At 45.8% G+C, this 20,384-nt stretch overlaps 1 protein-coding gene across 2 annotated transcripts in view; it reads left to right on the top strand.

Annotated features, from left to right (window-relative positions):
- Positions 1 to 984: 984 nt before the first annotated feature.
- Positions 985 to 20,384, top strand: part of REEP1 (receptor accessory protein 1) — a 90,972-nt gene continuing 71,572 nt past the window's right edge. Inside the window, exon 1 of one of the 2 annotated variants that reach the window (XM_064481940.1) lies at positions 985 to 1,111. In XM_064481940.1, coding sequence (XP_064338010.1) covers positions 1,080 to 1,111 — 32 coding nt within the window. In that variant the 5' untranslated portion in view covers positions 985 to 1,079. The remainder of the gene's footprint in view (positions 1,112 to 20,384) is intronic. The other variant, XM_064481941.1, reaches the window with a different exon arrangement.

The following is a 20,384-nucleotide window of genomic DNA, read 5'->3' on the forward strand; positions in this document are numbered from 1 at the left end:
GACTTGCATAATGAGGGCCAGGACTAGGGTGACCGAGTGAGGCACTCTCTCCGGTGCCAAAATTTAAGGGAGTGCCACAAGATGCAGTAATCAGGATAAATCATATTTAACGCAATATTTTCTTAAAAAATGCATAGGATGCACATTTTCACTTCTGCCCGAGGCTCCAAAATGACTCCGCAGGGCACCGGTGCTGTGCAATCCCAGCTTCTGGCTCCCTAACCACCCCCACCCTCCTCAACCCCACTCCCCTCCGCCAGATCGTACCCCTGAGCCACTTCCACAGAGAAATGCTGGAGCAGCCCTTTAGGAAAGGTTTTTCTTAGGAAGTAACCTTTACCTGAGCCTTGAAGAAGAAGGCAAGGCGTTGGAGTGTATGAACAGGGGAGAGGGAACCACGCTTGTGTTAAGTCCAAAATGCCTGAAATGAAAGGAGCTAGAGGAATTTTTGGAACAGGGTGGTGGCAATGAGTCTGTAGGTTGGGAACTCTAGAATTTTAACTCGGGGAGACACAGGCCCAGATTTGTTTCTTAGGCAGATTATGCCTTGTGGGGGACAACTGGAGGGGTGAGGTCTGGATGCTGGTAAGTGCCTTAGGAGTCTAGCGCAGTATGCGGGCAAGGGATGACTGTATCCCCATCGAAACAGGTGGAGACAGATACCCAAGGGCCAGGCCTCAGTTCCCCGCTGGAGCACAAAGGGTGGGGCGGCACCCGGGTCTCTGACCTGCCACCTGGGCCACCTCAGGGTCCCGAGTGAGCCGCGGGTGCAGCAGGGCGCGCGGAGGAACCGCCCGGATTCAGCCGGGGGCCCGGGGCGAGCGGGGCGGGGCGGGTCCCGCGGGTGCCCGACCGGATCGCCGCCCAATCGCCGCAGGCCCGCTGTGCCCCGGGGGGCTGGGGCCGCCGCCGCCGCCGGAACGTGCCGCGGCTGCGCCAACGCGCGAGCGCCGGGCAGGGCGGCGGGCGCGTTCAGTCTGGCGGCGGCGGCCGTGCGCGGACGGACGTGCCCCGAGAGCCGCAGCCGCCCGCAGCCGAGCCGCGCCGCGCCGCCGGGCCGCGCCCGCCCGCCCCCCGCCATGGTGGCGTGGATCATCTCCAGGCTGGTGGTGTAAGTGGCCTTCTTCCCCGCGTCCCTTCCTTCCTTCCCCTCCTTCTCCGGCCCCGGCCCCCGGGCAGCGCGCGCCCCTGCACCGCCGGCCCCGGTGGCTCCGGCTATTAATACCCGGCGGCCGCTAAATTTAGCAGGTACAGTAGCTGCCGAGGTCGCCGGCGAGCAGGCGGCCCAGGACGCGGCTGCTGCCCCGCGGGGCCCGGCCCGGCCCGGGCGCGGGGACCGGCGGGTGGGGCGGCGCGGGCTGGGGCGCGCGGGGCGCCGCCGGGGGCCCGGCTCGCGCCTCGCCGCGCCCGGCCGCTTTGTTCCGCGGGTCGGTGGGCTTGGCCGAGGCCCCGAATGGGCGCGTCGCGGGGACACGCGTCCCTCTCCTGAGCGAGAAATGCCGGCGGGGTCGCCCGTCGCCGCGCCCCGCCGCCACGCTTTTGTCAGGTGAATATGACAGAGCCCAGAAGAGCCTGGGGCGCTGCCTGGAGAGGTCGGCGCCGACAAGGGCGGAGAGCCGGGGGCGAGCTCCGAAGGGGGTTGAAATAATACTCCTTTTAGGGTTCTCAAACTGACAGCGGCTAAGGCCAGTGGGACGGAAGAGGACATCTGTGAATCTTGGGGTAGCCACCTCGCGTCCCCTGGTCTGATTCCTTTGGCGGGGGGTTTGAAGGAGAGACAGGGACAGGCATCTCCAGGAATTCACGGGAAATTTCCAAGTGACAGACGGCCACCCTGATGGTGGCGATGACAGCTCCCAGGTCCTGCAGGAGAGCGCAGAGTCATCTGGGGTGAGGCCTGTGTGAAGTCATTGCGGGTGGGCGTTGGGGGGGGGGCTGCGTTTTGCTCTATCAAGCCCCAGAGCGGAGTAGACCTTTGAAGAGCTCCTTCCTCTGTGGATTTGTTCTGCTTTGGAGGTAGACATGGCTAGCTCTTCCAGTTCCTCGTCTTCCCTCACCATTCTCGCCTGAGTGGGGACGGATTTGCCACCTGCTCGGGGAAGCTGGGGCCAAAACTGGCCTGGGGAGTGGGGCGGGGTGGTGCGACTCAGGCTTTTTCTTTGTCTGAGAAAGAGGGGCTCCCGACTCTGGTTGATGGTGCACCATCACTCCCCACGTTTTGAAACACCTCCCATCTCCTACCCTTCTTTCCTGATTTTCAAAGAAGCCGTCAGGGGCAGCCTTCTGAAGTCATGCTCAGCATTGTCTCCTGGCCACCATTCTGGGCTTTCTTCCCAAAGCCAGTGTTTGTGCTTCTCAGCCCCCAAGTCATTCATTCCATGCGGGCTTCTCCACAGCTGTTGTCGCCTGCTGGGGGTTTGTGCTGTACCTAGAGGTGGCATGTTAAATATTTAGAAGATTTCTGCGGGGAGAGCTGGCATGATAACCCAGGGAAGCTGCTGGCACGCCTTGCCCCACCTTGTGCCTAACCAAGGTCTGTGTTGCCTTCAGGGTGGGTTTTTTTTTTTTTTTTCCTCCAGGAGTAGTGATGTGATCTTCAGATTTGCAAGTGGCTTCTCGGGGGGGGGGGGTTGGGGGGGCTCAGGGTGGGGTCAGAGAGTTGAGCTGGCCAGGCTGGAGGACTCACTCTGTAGGTGCTACCAGGCTGGGGCTGGAACGCTGGGGAGTGCCGGTTTCTGGTCTGGGGTCTGTGTGACCGTCTTTAATTTTATTATTCCCCCCCCTCCCCCGTATACTAGACAACTGAGGAGGGTGGAGAGGAGAGGCTTATATTTGGGTGGACCCTCAGGGACTTGCTCTTACTTTCCAAAACAACCACACTCTCCCAAAGCGAAGCTTCAGAGAATTTAAACGACCATGAGAACTGCCCCTCAGGCCAGCCCAGGACCCCCTGCTCCAGGGGAGAGTTTGTGGTGTTTAGGGTGTTATTGACACTGTCAGCTCCAAAAGGTCAGAGATACAACCTGTTCCTTTAATCCCTCATTCTCTGTAGAAACCGCACATGGAAGTGTCTGTTGTGGATTTAATAAGCAGTACCTGCTTCATGGAAATAATACCTGTTCGTTATAGGAAAATCAGAAAATAGAGATAAATAGACTGAAAATCGCCCGCGTTATTACTGTCCAGAGATAGCTAGTGATAATTCTGAGAGGTACATTCCTCAAGATGTTTTTCCTTGTGCATTTATGCACGTATGTTTATATTTACCATTCAAGGAAATTATTGACTCAGCCCCAAATTCCACCTCTTCGCGTAAGAGTAGGCATACCATGTTTGGAGTCAGAAAACCCTTGATTCAAATCCCAGTTGTGCCTCTTGCCAACAGATCCCAGTTCACAGCTAAGATCACAGGCGATCCCGCAAGCGATCCCGCAAGCGCTGGTCAACCTCATGTTACTGTTGCAGGGATTCCAATTCCACGTGATATGTAAATTGCCAAGCACCACAGAGGCCATTAAACCAACAATAACTCCCCCCTTCTGTCCTCCGAGGGCGGGTGTCAGAGCTCTGGAAGGGGCTTTCAGACCTTATTCCTGCAGTTTTCAAACTGGCTTCCCTGAGGGCCACCGAGCATGGGTGGGTGGGCTCTGGGCTCCCAGCTTTGATTCCTTTGGTTTCTTTTATATCCTGGGGTTCTAGATAAAATAAAATTTGGAAAATATATGGGTTTCACTGCGAATAAGAGCCACTGATCCAGTCCTCCCCTCATCTGTGAAACTGTAGAGGAATGTGCTTTGCCCAAGGACACAAGGTGAGGGTGAGCTGGTGAGGGAAACAGGCTGAGGAACTTTGGGTCTGTGCCCTTTCCACCTCTGCTCATCCTTGATGGTTGTCCTAAATTGGTCCCTTTCAAGCTTTCAAGACCTCTAGAGTGGAGTCCTATGATTTTGTCCACCCGCTCCTTTTTCCATAAGCAATTTTTTAAACATTTTACAATGTGTCAAATTCCAGTGTACAGCACAATTTTTCACTTATACATGAACATGTGTATATTCATTGTCACATTTTTTTCTCAGTGAGCTACCATAAGATCTTGTATATATTTCCCTGTGTCCCATAAGCAATCTTTTGATGGTTTTGTAAGCCTCTGTCACATCAAAGAACACTTAAAGAAGACCTATCACTGTGTTCTGAGGATGGGGAGGGAGTGTCTTCCTTCCAACTGGAGGCATCAAGACAAGCGGACAGTGTCTGGGGACAGCCAGCTGTGTTTGTGGCTGTCTGTGTTGCCATGGGCTGTGAGCGTTTTAAGGGCAGTGGTGGTGACTTTTCCCCCCCTCCCACCTCTCGCCCCTTCCCAAGGCTCTTTTTTGAAGTTCCAGGCATCTCAAGCAGGGCACTCAGCAAAGGGTGGTTGTGTTGAATGAGGTCAGAGGCCCTGGGATAAGAAGAGGAGCCCGTCAGCGTTATCCCCTGGGCACGGAGGTCAGTGGGCATCAGGACAGGGTGAGCTCAGTGGGCAAAGCTCTTGGAATGAGAGCCAATTTGAGATGCTGCTTTCTTGCCAGCTGTCTTCCTCCTAGCTCCAATGGCTCAGCTGAGGAACAATTAAGGAGGAGATAATAATGCGGTAACAAGGTTGGCCTTGTTAAAACCTGGCTGATATCTGCATAGAACAGGGGAGCTCCTTTCGGACTGGCCTGCTTGCCTCCTTTAAAATATTTTGTTTTCTTTACAAACAACCCAAGACCTAGGTGTGAAAGAATTTCAGACTGCCAAGAGTATGTTCATGTGCACTGGAGGGGGACACAGAGGTTGCTATGTGTCTCCTTGGGAGAATGCACTGTCTTGAAGCATTTATTCCAAGCAGCAGGTGTTGCCTCATTGTCTCTGGACAGAATTTTGGCTGAGGCCCAGGGTGTTGGCTAAAGGGATCCAGACCTTCCCACCACTTCTGGGGTTAGTGGACCCAAACTCTAACTGACTGTAGGGAGAAAATGAGAGTCCTGATTCAACAAAAATTGTAAATAATTGATGGCCATGCAGAAAAAAACCCCACTCTTCCACAATGTACATCTTTAAAAATGGTAGCTTTGAGAAAGTGCAGTCTGAGGTTTAAAACAGAATCTTGGGTTGATAGCTGAAGATCTAGCTAAGTCTCAGGACTGTAATGTGTGTACCCTGGGTCAGGGCTGGATGTATAGAGGGGCCTGGAAGGAATGTGGGTTGTCCTCAAGATGTTCCTCAACTGTTACAACACAAATGGGAAAAAGAAAAAAGAAAAAGCCATAACTCTTAAACATAAACTTGCCTTTCTTTGGGGCCTACTTTTAAAAAGGTGGACTGCAAAAAAAAAAAAAAAAGTGGACCACAGAAAAGTGATCCTTATAGGGAAGGGTTCAGGTTAGTGGAAGATTTCTTTCCTGGCACTGGGTGTGGTACCGGGTAGGAGCTAGGTGAATGTTGCAGTTGAATTGTAAGAAGGGAAGGATGTGGGGCTGGAAATCAGCAAACTTGGGTTCCAGTCCAAGCGCTGGTTTGACCCCCTACAGAGTCCTGGGGGCCACTGGTACTGCGCTGGGGCCCTGCTCCGGGTCTGTGAGACAAGAGTGTCAGCCAGCATCATCGTGGAGGTCTCAGTGGTTCCAAGAGCCAGTGCTCCTCTGGGCCCCTTCCTATCCCCTAATTGGCCCATGTGCACCATGTGTATTTGTGAACAGGGGGAGTGTCCTCCAGGAAGTGAAGAATATCAGCTTAGATTTTGCTGCTGTTCTGCTGCCCTGTTCCGTGTTCATTAATCCCGCCTGCCTTCTGGGAGGTAGCTTCAATGCACCTCTTCCTGCTGTGTCTTATTTGAAGGTTAGCTGACAAGTGAGGGTCTTACCTGGTTATTAATGGCTCAGTCCTCCCCTTCCTTCTGAAGCGAGCTATTCTCTTTGGAGTGTGTATTATCTAGGGGGAGGAAGAGCCCTGAGAAGAATGAGAAAAGGGGGAATCAGGCCCTTAGTAGCCACCTAGCTGCCATTTTGTATTGTGTATGTATGTCATGCGTGTGCGTGTGCGTGTGCGTGTGTGTGTTTTCCAAAGGATTTGAAGAGGCTAGGGGATGAGGAAGACTTGGCCATGCAGTAGTCACCGTACATGGCACCTTTGGAATTTTATTGCCAACAATGAACCATGCACATGCCCAACTGGGTACCAGGATTCTTAATGTCTGTGGGAATTTTTCCAAGAACCAGCAAGAGTAAGGGGGTTTGCATTTGGGCCAGGGAGATATTTTCCTCTCACTTCGGGGCCTTGGGAAGGCCCTGCCGGGTTGCAGGATGGATGGTTACGTACGTATTGCTTGTTCTGAACTTTCAGATCTTGTCCTTCTTCACACAGAAGCACATTGTTTTCCCTTTGGGTCATTTGGGTCACACCCAGGAGCTTTCCTTTGATTATAGAGAAAAAGTAAAACTAAAGGGCCAGCTATCTGGCACACAGGAGGAATGTCTGCAGGAATCTGGACGGGTGATCTGGTATTACAGGCCCTCAAGCCTGGTGTGCATGCCTAGACCAGTGTGGCCCATGGGTTTCATCTCTTATAATTGATAGGAGGCTGCCCAGGACCTGTCTTGCGATGGGATATGAAGCTGGTTGGGCTCAGTGGGGAAGGAGTCCCATGAATGGTTTGTGCAGGGGAGACGGTAAAGGGGGCACACATGTTGGCTCCGTATTTTGTCTCTCAAACTTAGCCTGTTCCTGATCGGAGAGGTCTGTCCCACAGTCAGAGTTTTACACACTTCCCTAAATTAGTAAACGGACAGTGGCATCCTTTACCTGAGCTGACATCCCCTGCTGACATCCTGTCCCTGCCAGGCTGCCAGTCACCTGGCAGTTCTAGGCCGTAGGCGCCTCCTTGCTGCCAGCATGGGGAGCGGTCCAGCCAGTGGCTCTCTAGTCTGCCCCTTTCCTCTGAGGATGCTCACGCGTGTACCACGTTTCTCCTTTTCCCTTTGGCTTTCGCCAGCCCGCAGCTCAGTTACACTCTGCCTTGGCTCGTCTCATGTCCTTGTGCATTCGCATCCTTCCCGCCTCCTTGTAGGGATCTATGGATGGGACTCTGGGCTTCGAAACACGTTTCCCATTTCCTTCTGGTAACGTACCCCATACTCCTTCCCTCCACTCAGCCATGGAGATGGGTGGTCACTGAGACCTAGCTACGCATTTCCTTGGCCAGAGAGATTGGTCCAACAGTCGGTATGTGACCAAACTGAGCTGCTAGATCCTTCACCAGAGCTTCTTGATTTGAAGCTGGGAGAGATTAGCCTTGCCTCTGGGACCAGAGCTGGAAAGGTGTGAAGGTGGGGCTGCTGGTCCCTGCCTGGCACCTGCAGAAGCATGGAAGCCAAAGGGGCGAATTATGGCAAAGCAGAGGTGAACAGAGATGAGATACAGGGACAGAGAGAGGAAGCTGGCACTAGAGTCTTGATTCTGGTTACTCAGGCCGGCTTCCTGCAGCTCTCCCTTTGATGCCTTGATTTGTCCTACATCCCAGGATGAAAGCCTTGAATAGTACTTGTATTAATCAAACATTGATTGTAGTGGTGAGGATGGACTGGGTTATGCTGCAGTAACAAGTCCCAAATCCCAGTGGCTGGAGACAACAAAGGTTTATTTCTTGCTTTATGCTGCCTGTTCCCTGTGGGTTGGCCGAGGCACTCTGCTCATTGTAATCACCGCAGGCTCAGGCTGACTCAGTCTCCTTCGTCTTGGGGCGTTGTCATTGCGACACAAGGCACCAGGATTCACTGGAGTAGGGAAAGAAAAATGGAGAGTCATGCACCGGCTCTTAAGTGTCTCTAACCGGAAGTGACACGTGTCGTGTCTGCTCACATCTCATTGGCCAAAGAAAATCATATACCATGCCCGCATTCAAGTGGGTGGAGTTACAGTCTTACTAACCATCTGTGAGCAGCCCAGTGACCAGCATATGTGCTGAATGAATGAATCCTAACCAGCTTTGCAGACCTATAAATGTCCTTTTTCACCAAAGTTGGTGAAAGATGGGATTTTTTTTTCCTTCTTGCATCTGGAAGAGTCCTAATACACACCTTTACCTCTTCACGTTAGAAAAATCTCCCTTTCTCCTTTTGACCTTTTTTCATGATCCCATTTGTGAGTTTAAATTGGAGGTCTTAATGTTGAGGAGAAATTAGCAGTTGTAGAGAGCTGATGCTCTTTTATGGCTAAAGACCTCGAAGGTGCCCTGTGATTGTCACTACACTCTCCGTGTTGACCTCCATCTACCTTCCTCCATGAAACTTCACCGAAGAAAGATTTCTCTTCTTGGGTCCGCAGTGTGGCACTGCCACTTTGCACCTTGCAGTGTGGCTTTGTGCATGCATTTACACACACACACACAACCCCATCCCCCTGCTTAAGAACCACGTCTGTTTCTGTCTCCCTCTCAGCTCTTCATGAGTAGTAGGTGTCCAGTGAGTGCGTGTTGGATCGTGAATGAGTCAGGACCTCTCTACTCCCACGTGGTCTGTGCACCAGCACATCAGCATCACTGGGGGCTGGTTAGGAGTGTAGAATGCTGGGCCCCACCCAAGCCCTCGTGAATCTGCATTTTTAACCAGATCCCTATGAAACCTGAGAAGTGCTGAGTCAAGGAGACGGGGTTTCATCATCTCGCCTGTGAAATGAAAAGAAATTGGCTTGCCTAAGTTTCCCACTGTTGACTATAAATGGGGATTCACTCCCAAGTCATCCATTCTGCTAGACTGTAGTTCATCCTCTCTGGTGCAGAGAGGTCCGAACCCTGACTTTTTTATGAGTTCTGAAAGGCATAATTGGACTCCACCAACCCAGGGGCTCAACTACACACCTTTCGCAGATGGGCTGCCTAATTGTGATCTGGGTAAAAGTTTGTTTTGCCATAATTGGGGTTTATAAATGGCCATGGCAATGCCTGTCAGACAGAATATTATGCCAAGCAGGTCCGGCTACTCAGAGGAGGGTGGGCTATAACCCCCCTCAGAAAGTGGCGTGGTGAGACACAGTCAGCTGGTGCTGGGGGTGCACAGTGGATTTATAGGAACACGAAAGGACTTTTCTCATGAGCATGTGAGGCCAGGAACCGCTGGGCCCCATATGTCCCCCTGAGGAAGTCACAGGATCCAGTGGGCTCTGTAAACGTTTCACGCCAGACCCTGAGTGCTGTGGAATCCAGTCTTACCAGTGAGTCCCCTCAGCTCCACCTTTATACTGCTCCCTGTCCAACCCACTGCCGTCTCCCCTGCCGCCACTCTGTTCCACCCCCAAACTGCTGCTTTCCTGGACCACTTCAAAGCTCTTCTAATTGTTTTCCCTGCTTCTGTTCCTGTCTCTCCAGAGATTTGCTTAAAACATAAAGCTAGGTCTTAGCTTTCCTCCGCTGTTTAAAACCATCTAAAGATCTCCTGTCACACTGAGGATAAGATTCAGACTCATTCTCGACAAGACTCAGCAAGGCCTGGCCCCTGCCCACCACCCTGACCCCACCTTGTTCTGCACCCCCTTCCTCACTCAGCCCCACCGCCCTCACTTGTCCCACCCGGGGGCCTTTGAGCTTGCTCTTCCCTCTGCTCTGAACACCCTGCCGTGGACGGTCCACGGTCCTTTCCCCCTTTCCGTTGGGGTCGCTGCTTACATGCCACCGATTTGGGAGAAGCCTCTTCTGACCTCCTTCTCCAAGATACGCCCCATCTACACCTCTCTCCTCTTGTCCCTCCCTGAAACCTTGCTTTTAGTTCTTTTGTTTGCTTGTTCCTGGTCTGTCTCTCCACTAGGATTTGATCTCCATGACTTTTGAGACTTTTGTTTTGTTCATGTCTGTTTTCCCAGTGCCTAGAGCAGTTCTAAGCTCATAGTAGGTGTTTAAAAAATACACAAATGATGACTTTCTGTTCCCTCTGGGGTTAGATCCTTTTTTAAAACCTGGGTTTGTAGAACCTTGATTTGTGATCAAGGCAAGTCACTTAACCTCTCTAAGTCTCTGTTTTCTCATCTGTAAAATGAAATACCTGATTTCTATTTCTGGCAGTATGGCAAACTGTATAGTCTGAAACCCCTCCCATAATAAAACTGAATTAAACATTTTTCTGAAAGTCACAGATGGAATATAACAGTGATCCCCTTAAAAGCATAGCAGAGCTTTTAAGTAAGAAAGGGAATTCACCAGGAGGCAAAACAGAGAGGGAATCATTTTGCAAGGGTGTAAACTTGCCCGTTTGCTGTGGCAGCTGCACGGCACACTACCCTGAAATTTAGCTTAAATCAGCAGCCATGTTGTTATCATCTCCCCTGGCTCTGCGGTCAGGAATCTGGCCGGGACACAGGACGCAAAACTTGCTTCTGCTCCATGATGTCTGGGTCTCAACTGGGATGATGCGGATAGCAGTGGCAGACTGGACATCTGTCTCCCTTCATGTGTTCCATGGCTTCTCCGCCTGGTTTTTCTATGTGACTTCTCCAGCACGGCCGCCTCAGGGTGGTCAGGTTTCTTACACGTAGATCGGGGCTGCAAGAGCGAGTGTCCGAGACGTGTCCGGAGAAACTGTTAAGACTTTTTATGAGTTGGTCTCAGAAGTCTCGAGGTGACGCTTACAACACTTCGGCTGCCTTCTATTGGCCAAACAAGGCACGAAGGCCGTCTTAGATTTGGAGAGAGGGAGATTAGACTTTAACGCTCCACTGGAGGGGTAGCAAATAATTTGCAACCGTCTTTAAAATACCACGCTGGAGGACTGGCCTGACTTGGCTTTACTATCTAAAGAATAGAGGGGCCCCGGGTCTGGGGAGGTAATAGAGCTGAACGTCTGCATAACACTGAAACGTGAAGGGCTGCTCTGCAGTGCTGTCCTGAGTAGAACACAAGCCCAGGGAGCTTGGCTGTCTTGCTCTGGGTTCTCGGTGGAGGGAAAATCTCCCTTGGGAATTTGAAAGCGTCCATTGACCGGTCCTCCTGTGGATTTGGGGTTTGAATGGACACATTGTGCAAATACCCTCTGCTGATTAACATAAACTTTGGTCCTGGGCCAGCATTACTCCTGCGGCATCTGACAGAAATTAATCCAGTCTCTCTGAGAGCTCTCAATACACATCATACAGAATTAGCCTCAAAGCGTATGAATCCATGCTCCGAAGTTACAAAACACGTGAAGTAACAATCCCCCTTGCACCCTGAGCAGGAGTTCGCAAACATCCTAAGGCAGAATTAGCCCTCCAGAAATAAATAGATAAATAACATCCATATATTAATTATATATATTATTTATATAAAATAACTATTACCGAGACATCTTAGAATAAGTCTTTCTAAAGTGAAAAAATAAAGAATTGAAAAATACAAGAAGATAGCAGATCTCGGGGTGGAACAGGAAAGGAATAGGCCCACAAGAAAAGAAGCAATTCTACAAGTTAAAAGTCAAGTATTAAAACAACACACTGGATAGTTTAAAATGCTGAGGGATTGAACACCAAGGGGGTGATGTTTCCACACTGCCTGGTGGGGCCTGAGGGCTCTTAGTGATTTCACACTCTTGTTTGACAGACGAGGAAGCTGAGACCTGAGGGGGCGAGTCTTCATTAAGGTCGGTAGCCTGATTGGCTAGGCCATGATTTGAGTCTCCAATTCCAGAAAGTGTTTTGGACTAGAAGAAGGAGGAGGTTCGTTTTATATGGTTAGAGGGTTGACCTAGGACCCGTGGGTGATTAGGAGACATATTTTTGTCTTGATAGAAGGAAAAGGTTTTCAGTAACTGGTGTTAAAGTGAGGCAATGAGCTCCTGGCTTCCAACCGTAAGGCCCTTCAGCTCTCAAACTATAATTTTATCCTTTTCTTTTATTATAGTGGAGGAAGAGAGGTAAGAGTTGTTGGAAAGATTCTCTTTCAGTGGGTAGGCCTTCTGTCCTTGTTTGAGATTGACTGATTCATTGCTTGATTGATTCATTCATTGGTGCTCCTCCCATTCATTGACCATTTGCTTTGTGCCAAGCACTATCCTGGGCACCAGGGATAGAAAGAGGAAATGAATTACAGTTGCATCTTTGAGAAGTTTCTAAGGTCACGTAGCCAATCAGTGGAAAACTTGGACTTGAATTCCAGTGTCCTTCCTGCCTGGCCAGCATTCTTTCCGTTGGGTTGGTTATTTTGTGGGTGGATGTGAACGACTTTCCTGGCTTTGGTTGGAAATTGTAGGGAGGAGCCCTTCGCAGGGGAAGTGGTGCATCTGATATGTGAAGGGAGATTGAACCACTGCTGCCTCTCTCTGCCTGGGGGACACTGTGGCAGCCAGTGTTGAGAGAGAAGAGGTGGCAGAGGAGAGGGTGTGCTGAATACTTACAATCTGGGACAAAGAGGTAGGTAAAGTTGAGCATCCTTGCTCACTGTATTCGTCTACTATTGCTGCTGTAAGAGATAACCACAAATTTACTGGCTTAAAACAACAGAAATTTAGTTCTTTCATTTCTGGAGGCCTGAAGTCTGAAATGAGTGTTTTGGGGCTAACATCAAGGTGTTGGCAGAAATGCTTCCTTCTGGAAGTTTCATGGGAGAATCCACGTTTTGCTTTTTCCAGCATCTAGTGGCTGTTGGCATTCCTTGGCTTGTGGCCACGTCGCTCCAGTCTGTGCTTCTGTAGTCACCTTGCCTCCTCTGTGTCTTCATATCTTCCTCTACCTCTCTTAGAAGGACATTTGTGATTACACTGAGGGCCCACCTAGATGCTCCAGGATAATCTCATCTCAAAAGTCTTAACTTAATCACTTCTGCAAAGTCTCTTTTGCTATATAAGGTAACATTCGTAGGCTCTGGGGATTAGAACCTTCATATCTTTGGGCACCACTATTCAACCTACCAAACCCCTGGCTGCTGGCCCTGCTGCCACCAAGCGGAAGGGAGTCCATCTAAGAACAGCCTAAAGAAAGAACACTGTGAGGGGAGGGTATAGCTCAAGTGGCAGAGCGCATGCCTAGCATGTACAAGGTCCTGGGTTCCATCCCCTGTACCTCCTCTAAAGATAAATAAGCCTAATTACCTCCCCCCTGCCAAAATAAAGATCATAAATAATAAATAAATTAAATATTTAAAAAAAAAAAGAAATAAAGAACTCTGATGTTTCTACGTCTTCTTTTATCTCCATTTTCAGACTCTCCTTGATTTGCAAAAATTAATTATGGAGTCAATAGAAAAGATTACAAAGAAATGGTTAGGGTATAATGGATACAATGAATATGCCTTGACTCACCACCCAGTTTAAGAAATAGGACATTGCCTTCACTGTATCCATGTACCACTGTCTATAGACACTTGGGTTCTTTCTAGATTCTTGTTTCTCTCTTTTTCTCTTGAAAAGACTTCTGCAGTGAACATCCTTACGTGTGTTTGCTGGTGCCCCCGTGCACAAATTTCTTTGGGAATGGAATGGCTGAGGCAGGGGTGCACGCATCTTTCCCTTACCCAAATCACATAAACTAAGTTTCGTGGATGTGTAGGATGGTTGCTGGGCTCTTTATTCTGTTCCATTAATCAACTCGTCTGACTCTGCATCGGGGCCGCGCTGTCTTAATTACCATAACTTTCATGAAAATTGTTGATATCTGGCCCGGCAAGTCCCCTCCACATTTTGCTCTTCATAAGTTGTTTTCCAAAATTGTTTTTCTTCTGTGAAATATGCAATTTCAGTTGTACCGAATCTTTACTATCACTTGCTATTGTCACACTTTAGAATTTTTGCCAGTCTGCTGGTTAGCAAAGTGGAATCTCATTATGGTTTAAATTTGCATTTCCCTGAATACTAATGAGACTGAGCATCCTTTCATATGTTTATCGCCCATTCATGTTCTGTCTCCTGTGAAGAGCCCGGTCAAGTCTTGCCAATTTTTCTCTTGTCCTTAGCGTACTGATGTGCAGGAGTTCTTTAAATATTTTAGGTGCTGGTCCTGTGTCACTTAGTGTCTCACACTTTTCTCCCAGCCCCTGGTTTATTTTTTCACTTTCTTTATGGTGTGTTTTGATAACCAGAAGTTCTTAATATTAGTGCAATGGATTTATCTTTTTTTTTTTTCATTTTATAGTTTATACTTTTTGTGTCCTGGGAAAACCTTACCTACCTGAAATCATTAAGCTATTCTCCCATACTGTTCCTAGCTAGCAGTTTTATAGTTTTGTTATTCACATGTAATTTCTTAATCCATCTTGAGATGACTTCTGTATATGATGTGAAGTAGGACTCCAGAATTTTTCCCAGAAGGAAAACCAATTGTCCTAGCACTGTTTATTATACAAAGTTCATCCTTTCTCTTTAGATCCGCAGTGTTCAGTCATAAATAAGTTTCCATGGATGTGTGATTCTGTTTCTGGGCTCTTTATTCTGTTCCATTGATCTGTTTGGCCCTGAACCAGTGCCACTGTTTTAATTACCATAACTTTATGAAAATTCTTGGTATCTGGCCTGGCAGGGGCCCCCACTTTCAAAAGTGCCTGAACGCTTTCCTCTTCCATATGCATAATAAGAATTATCTTAGAATTATGTATTACAACACAGCCACACACACATGGACTTACTCACTCAAAAATCTGTTGGGAGTTTAATTGGACTAACATTGATGTTCTTAAGATATCAAATGTTCCAGTCCATAAACATGGTATTTATCTATTTATTTCAGTCTTCTTTAATGATTTTCAATATTTTCAAATTACTTTTATTTTATTTTTTTATTTTTAAATTATTACTCAATTATTTTCAAATTTCAAAATTATTCAAATAATTTTATAATTTTTACCGTAAGTGTCTTGTGCATCATTTGTTAGATTTATTCCCAGTTACTTGATATTTGTTGATGCCAGTATGTTTGGCATCTTATTAAAATTTTCATCTTCCAACTGTTAGAAGAATACATCCTTGCTAAACTGTAGATTCTTTTGGGTTTCCCAGAAAAGTAGTCATGCCATCTGAGAATAGCATAATGTTGTGTCTTTTCAATAATTATTCCTTGTTTCCCCTTCCCCTGACTGTCCTGGTTAATATTCTAGTGCAAGATGACTAAAAGTGGGAGAGGCAGGCCTTCTTGTCTTGTTTCTGATTTCAAAAAGAAAGCTTCAACATTTTTCCATAAAATATTGTATTTGCTATAGGGGTTTCAGAAATACACTTTATCATTGTAAGTTTTCTTCTTCTTCTCGTTTGCTGAGAGTTTTTATAATAAATGATATTGTATTTTATCTAATGCTTCCATTGAGATGATAATGTATTTGGTGGGGGGCTTTTAATCTGGTGAGTGGCAAATTGTATTAGTTTTGCCATTAACCAACTTTGCCTTCCTGGATAAACCCAATTTGGTCATAAAGTTGTTTTTTCTTTTCTTTTCTTTCTTTTTTTTTTTTTTTTTAACTTTTTCATTGATGTATAATAATTTTACAATGTTGTGTCAAATTCCAGTGTAGAGCACAATTTTTCAGTCATACATGAACATATATATATTCATTGTCACATTTTTTCTCTGTGAACTACCATAAGATCTTGTATATATTTCCCTGTGCTGTACAGTATAATCCCATCCATCTATTCTACATTTTGAAATCCCAGTCTATCCCTTCCCACCCCCTGCCCCCTTGGCAACCACAAGTTTGTATTCTATGTCAATGAGTCTGTTTCTGTTTTGTATTTATGTTTTGTTTGTTTTTTGTTTGTTTGTTTTTGTTTTTTTAGATTCCACATATGAGCGATCTCATATGGTATTTTTCTTTCTTTTTCTGGCTTACTTCACTTAGAATGACATTCTCCAGGAGCATCCATGTTGCTGCAAATGGCGTTATGTTGTCAGTTTTTATGGCTGAATAGTATTCCATTGTATAAATATACCACCTCTTCTTCATCCAGTCACCTGTTGATGGACATTTAGGCTGTTTCCATGTCTTGGCTATTGTAAATAGTGCAATATGAACATTGGGGTGCAGGTGTCATTTTGGAGTAGGGTTCCTTCTGGATATATGCCCAGGAGCGGGATTTTTTTTCTTTTTTGTTATTAGAACAATCCTAAATTCAATTTGTTAATATTTAGTTTAGTTGTTTTTAAAGCTGTGTTTGTGAGTGATGTTAGTTGTGTTATCTTGTCTGGTTTTGGTATCAAGATTATGCTAGATTCATAAACCAAGTTGAGGGCAGGCATATCCTTGTTTTATACCCTGGCATAGTTGGTGTAAGACTGCATTTCTTTCTTGTGTGTAACATAGATGAACTGGCCAGTAAAATGATCAGGGCCAGGTGTTTTTTCCGTGGGAAACATTTAAACTATTTGTTCGATTTCTTTAATGGTTATAGATTTTTCTCTATTTTCTTGAGTCAGGATTAGTTCAGGAGTTCATTCATTTTAATAATTTTTCAAAATTATTATTATTATTTTTATTTTTCAAAATTATCACTAGTTAACAACATTGCTTCTGCACCCCATTCCTTTTTTCCTCTCCTTCCAACACTCTCTTTAGAGATATGTTAGATGTCCTTACTCTGTCTTCCATATCTCTTCATTTCTTATTTCTCACTCCTTTTTTTGTCTCTGCTGCTTTATGAATAATTTCCTTCATATCTGTCTCCTTAGCAATCTCTAGTCAACTGCTGAACATATTTGTTGGTTTTAAAATTTCAATTATTCTATTTTAGAAATTCTATTTGGTTCTGTTTCAAAACTGTTTGGTCGTATTTTATGGTCTCTGTTTCTTCCACATATTTTAAATTCACTTTTCTCCCTTCAAACGTATTAAACGTTTATATTCTGAGTCCGATCATTCTGTCATCTAGACTCTTCTTGAAGGTCTAAATCAACTGTCTCTTTTTCTGTTGGCTCTCAATCTTAGAACAGTGTGTATTTTCCAATTTTTTAAATTTTAATTTATTCGTTCACTGTGAGCTTGTATTCTTTGGGACTTTATCTGTAGGAATTATTTGCAGCCTGGGTGAAAGGTAGGTTCCTCTAGAGACTTACATTGCTTCTGCTGGGTGTCTGGGAATACTACTACTGTTGGTCCACTAGAAAATAAATTCTCAAATTTTTTTATCTAGCCATTCGGGTGGATAAGTTTGGGGGCAGGCTAGTGGTTACATCTTCTCCGGGAAAATACTATTTTCTCTCTGCCTGTTGTCATGGCTAAAGAATTAGGCATTTTTCTTTCCTGTTCCTTCAGGCTTTGGCATCAGGCTTAATTCTAGTTCACTTTTTACTTACGGTATGTGTCTTGGGGGTCTGTACAAGTTTCCTAGGGTGCTATGGACCAGAGGACTACAAACTGGATAGGTAAAACAACAGAAATTTATTTCTCACAATTTTAGAGGCTGGAAGTGTGAAATTAGTATGTTGGCAGGGCCATGCTCTCACTGGATGCTTATGGGAGAATACATCCCATGGCTTTCTCTTAGCGTCTGATGGTCGTCTGCAGTCCTTGGCTTATGGATACATCATCATTCCAACCTCTGCCCCCCTTGTCACATGACTCTCCCCGTGTCTGTGATTCTTTTTCTCCTATTTTAAGGCCATTGGTCATAATTGGATTAGGGCCTAGCATAATGACCTCTTACCTTGATTATATCAGCAAAGACCCTATTTCTGAATAAGGTCACATTTACAGGTGGGGGTGGGTGGGAGTGGTGGTTAGGTCACTGTAGCTTCTTGAAGGACACAGTTCAGTCCACTGCAGGATTCAGGCTTTAGAGAGGGGATGCCCTGTGCTGGTGTTACAGTGCAGTCTGAGGAACCCCAGCATCACCTCACCTGGGAGTTTGTTAGAACTGTAAATTTTCAGGTCCCCCAGACTTTCTGAATGAGAATACCTGAGGATGGGGCCCAGGAATCTGTGTGTTACTAACTTCTCCAGGCTTTCTCAGGCAGGCTGAAGTTCCAGTAGGATTGCCCAAGACTTTGTCTCCTGCACTTAACACTCTGTCCAGCCTTGTGTGAAGTTCATTGCTTCTGTTCAGCAAGTGCCCTTAATTTACCTTTCTGGGGCCCAAATTTGACTTGGTTTTTGGCCTGAAAGATATCCTTACATTGATATACAATATCAGTAGGTTTTTAAAAGATTCTTTAAATTGATTCCTTTTTCTGTTTCAAAACCTTTTGAAACCCACAGAAAAGTTGAAAGAAAAGTACAGTGAGTACCTGTATTTCTCTTGCTTTGGCGTACCCACTCCATCTCTTTCTCCATAAATACACACGTTCCCTCTTGGCTAACCATCTGAAAGTAAGCTGCAGACCTCATGTCCCTTCACCCCTAATATTTAATTAATGTCACTCAAGGGCAAGATTTTTCTCCTACACCAGTGGTTCTCAAACTTGTTCATTTCAGGGACCCCTTTATATGCAGAAAAATTAAGAATCCCAAAGAACTTCCGTTTATGGGGCTCACATCTGTCAGTATTTACTATATTAAAAGTTAAGCTGGAGACATTTTGACATTTGTATTAATTAATTATAAAATAACAATAAAAACCCATTACACGTTAAAATAAATAATAAATTTTTTTACTGAAAAAGAATTACATTTTCCAGAACATGAAAAACAATGGCAAGAGAAATATTGTATATTTTTGTAAGTCTTTTTCATGTCAAGTTTAATTGCAATATGGTATCTGAAACCTTATTAATAAAGGTTGATCTATCTTATGCTTTGAATGAGTCTTTTATCCATGTGTTATTTGTAACATTACATATTGATTATTTAGAAACTCCTGATTCCCCAAGTTAAATGCGTATGTTCTAAATGTTGACACATTTCATTATACAATATCCAAAAATCACATTCATTAATATCATCATCATCAATCTCATCAGAAAAGTCTTTAAGTGTTGGGGCACTGTCAAGTTCATGGTAGTGGATACAGATTTTCCAAAATTCTAATTTTTGTTTGAAATCTCAAATTTTATCATTGGCAACAAACACTGTTTGTTTTTCATGAAGTAATGGGCTCATTTCATTCATTTCCTAAAAGATGCTTGCCGGATGTGCACTGAATGACTATAGTTTGTCAGTCATTCAAGTAACAATAGTGTTCTCTGAAAAATGGTGGATGATCAGCACACAGCACAATGACACAGGTGCTTTTCCTCAAGACAATCCTCATACTTTGGTACATGGCAGTACTTGATGTGTACGGCCTAGCGCATCACCAGATATTAAAAACACCTGTACTTCAGTGTCGTGCTTTAATAAAATTGATGGCTTCTACTGCATGATCAGTGATATTCTTAAATGAAACAAGCATCATTTCCCTACTGCATCATGGTGAGGAATACAGTGACTGCTGGTAGAGTTTACTGCTATTGGCTTGATTCGTGCAAAGGCAGCGGTTTTACCCTTTATTGTTTTTGCATTGTCAGTGCAAATTCTACACAGTGAAAAAGGCAGATGTCCTAGTATTATTATTAAAGTTGTTTTGCTTTCATGAACCCTCTGACAGGGTCCCAGGAATCCCCAGAAAGGGTTTTGGGGTCTCCCAGGAGTCTGTGGATCTTGCTTGAGAACCATTCACTGTTCTGTACAATTAATACTTCTTACCACCCCTAAGGAAATCCATTCTCAGGGGAGGGTATAGCTCAGTGGTAGAGAGGGTGCTTAGCAAGCATGAGGTCCTGGGTTCAATCCCCGGTACCACCACTTAAAATAAATAAATAAATAATCCTAATTATGTTCCCCCTCAAAAAAAAATCCATTCTCATTCCGCAACTTCATCCAATATGTGGTCTGTACTCAAATTAATCCCAATTTTTAAAAATCCTTTATTTGCTTTTTCTTGTTTCTGTTTGGATCCAGTTAAAGTTCACTCTTTGAACTTGGCTGTTGCATCTTTTTGAACAACCTAGAAGTGTCTCCCCTCCCCCCACTTTATAAAGACTCTAGGCCGGCTGAGAGGTAGAACGTGAGGTCAGACTTGACCTCACGATTAGCCTCAGGTCAGACACTGTGTAGATGATGGGGTGCACCTCCCACTGCCTTCTGTCAAGAGGACAGAATGCCAGGCTGTCCTATAATGGGTGATACCAAACTGGACCACTTGGTTAAAAAATTGGCAATTTGTTTAAATTCAGAATTTGCAGTTGTTTTCAGTGGAGGTAAATCAGAGTGTCTTGTCTGATACTATTGGAAATGATGGTCTCCTTTTGCTTCTTCATTTTTGAGGTTCAAAGGTGTACTAGTTAGAACTCTTTTGGTTCCAAGGAAAAACAAAATGCAACTCATGCTGGCTCTTGTAACTTAAAAGTCTAGAATGGGAGTAACTTCAGGTGAGGCTTGATCCAGCAGCCCAGGAGCAGCACCGGAGCAGCAGGTTCTCTTAGACTCTCCCCTGCACTCTTGTCGACAC

The sequence above is a fragment of the Camelus dromedarius genome, chromosome 33 (genome assembly GCF_036321535.1).
Source record: "Camelus dromedarius isolate mCamDro1 chromosome 33, mCamDro1.pat, whole genome shotgun sequence".
NCBI lineage: Eukaryota > Metazoa > Chordata > Mammalia > Artiodactyla > Camelidae > Camelus > Camelus dromedarius.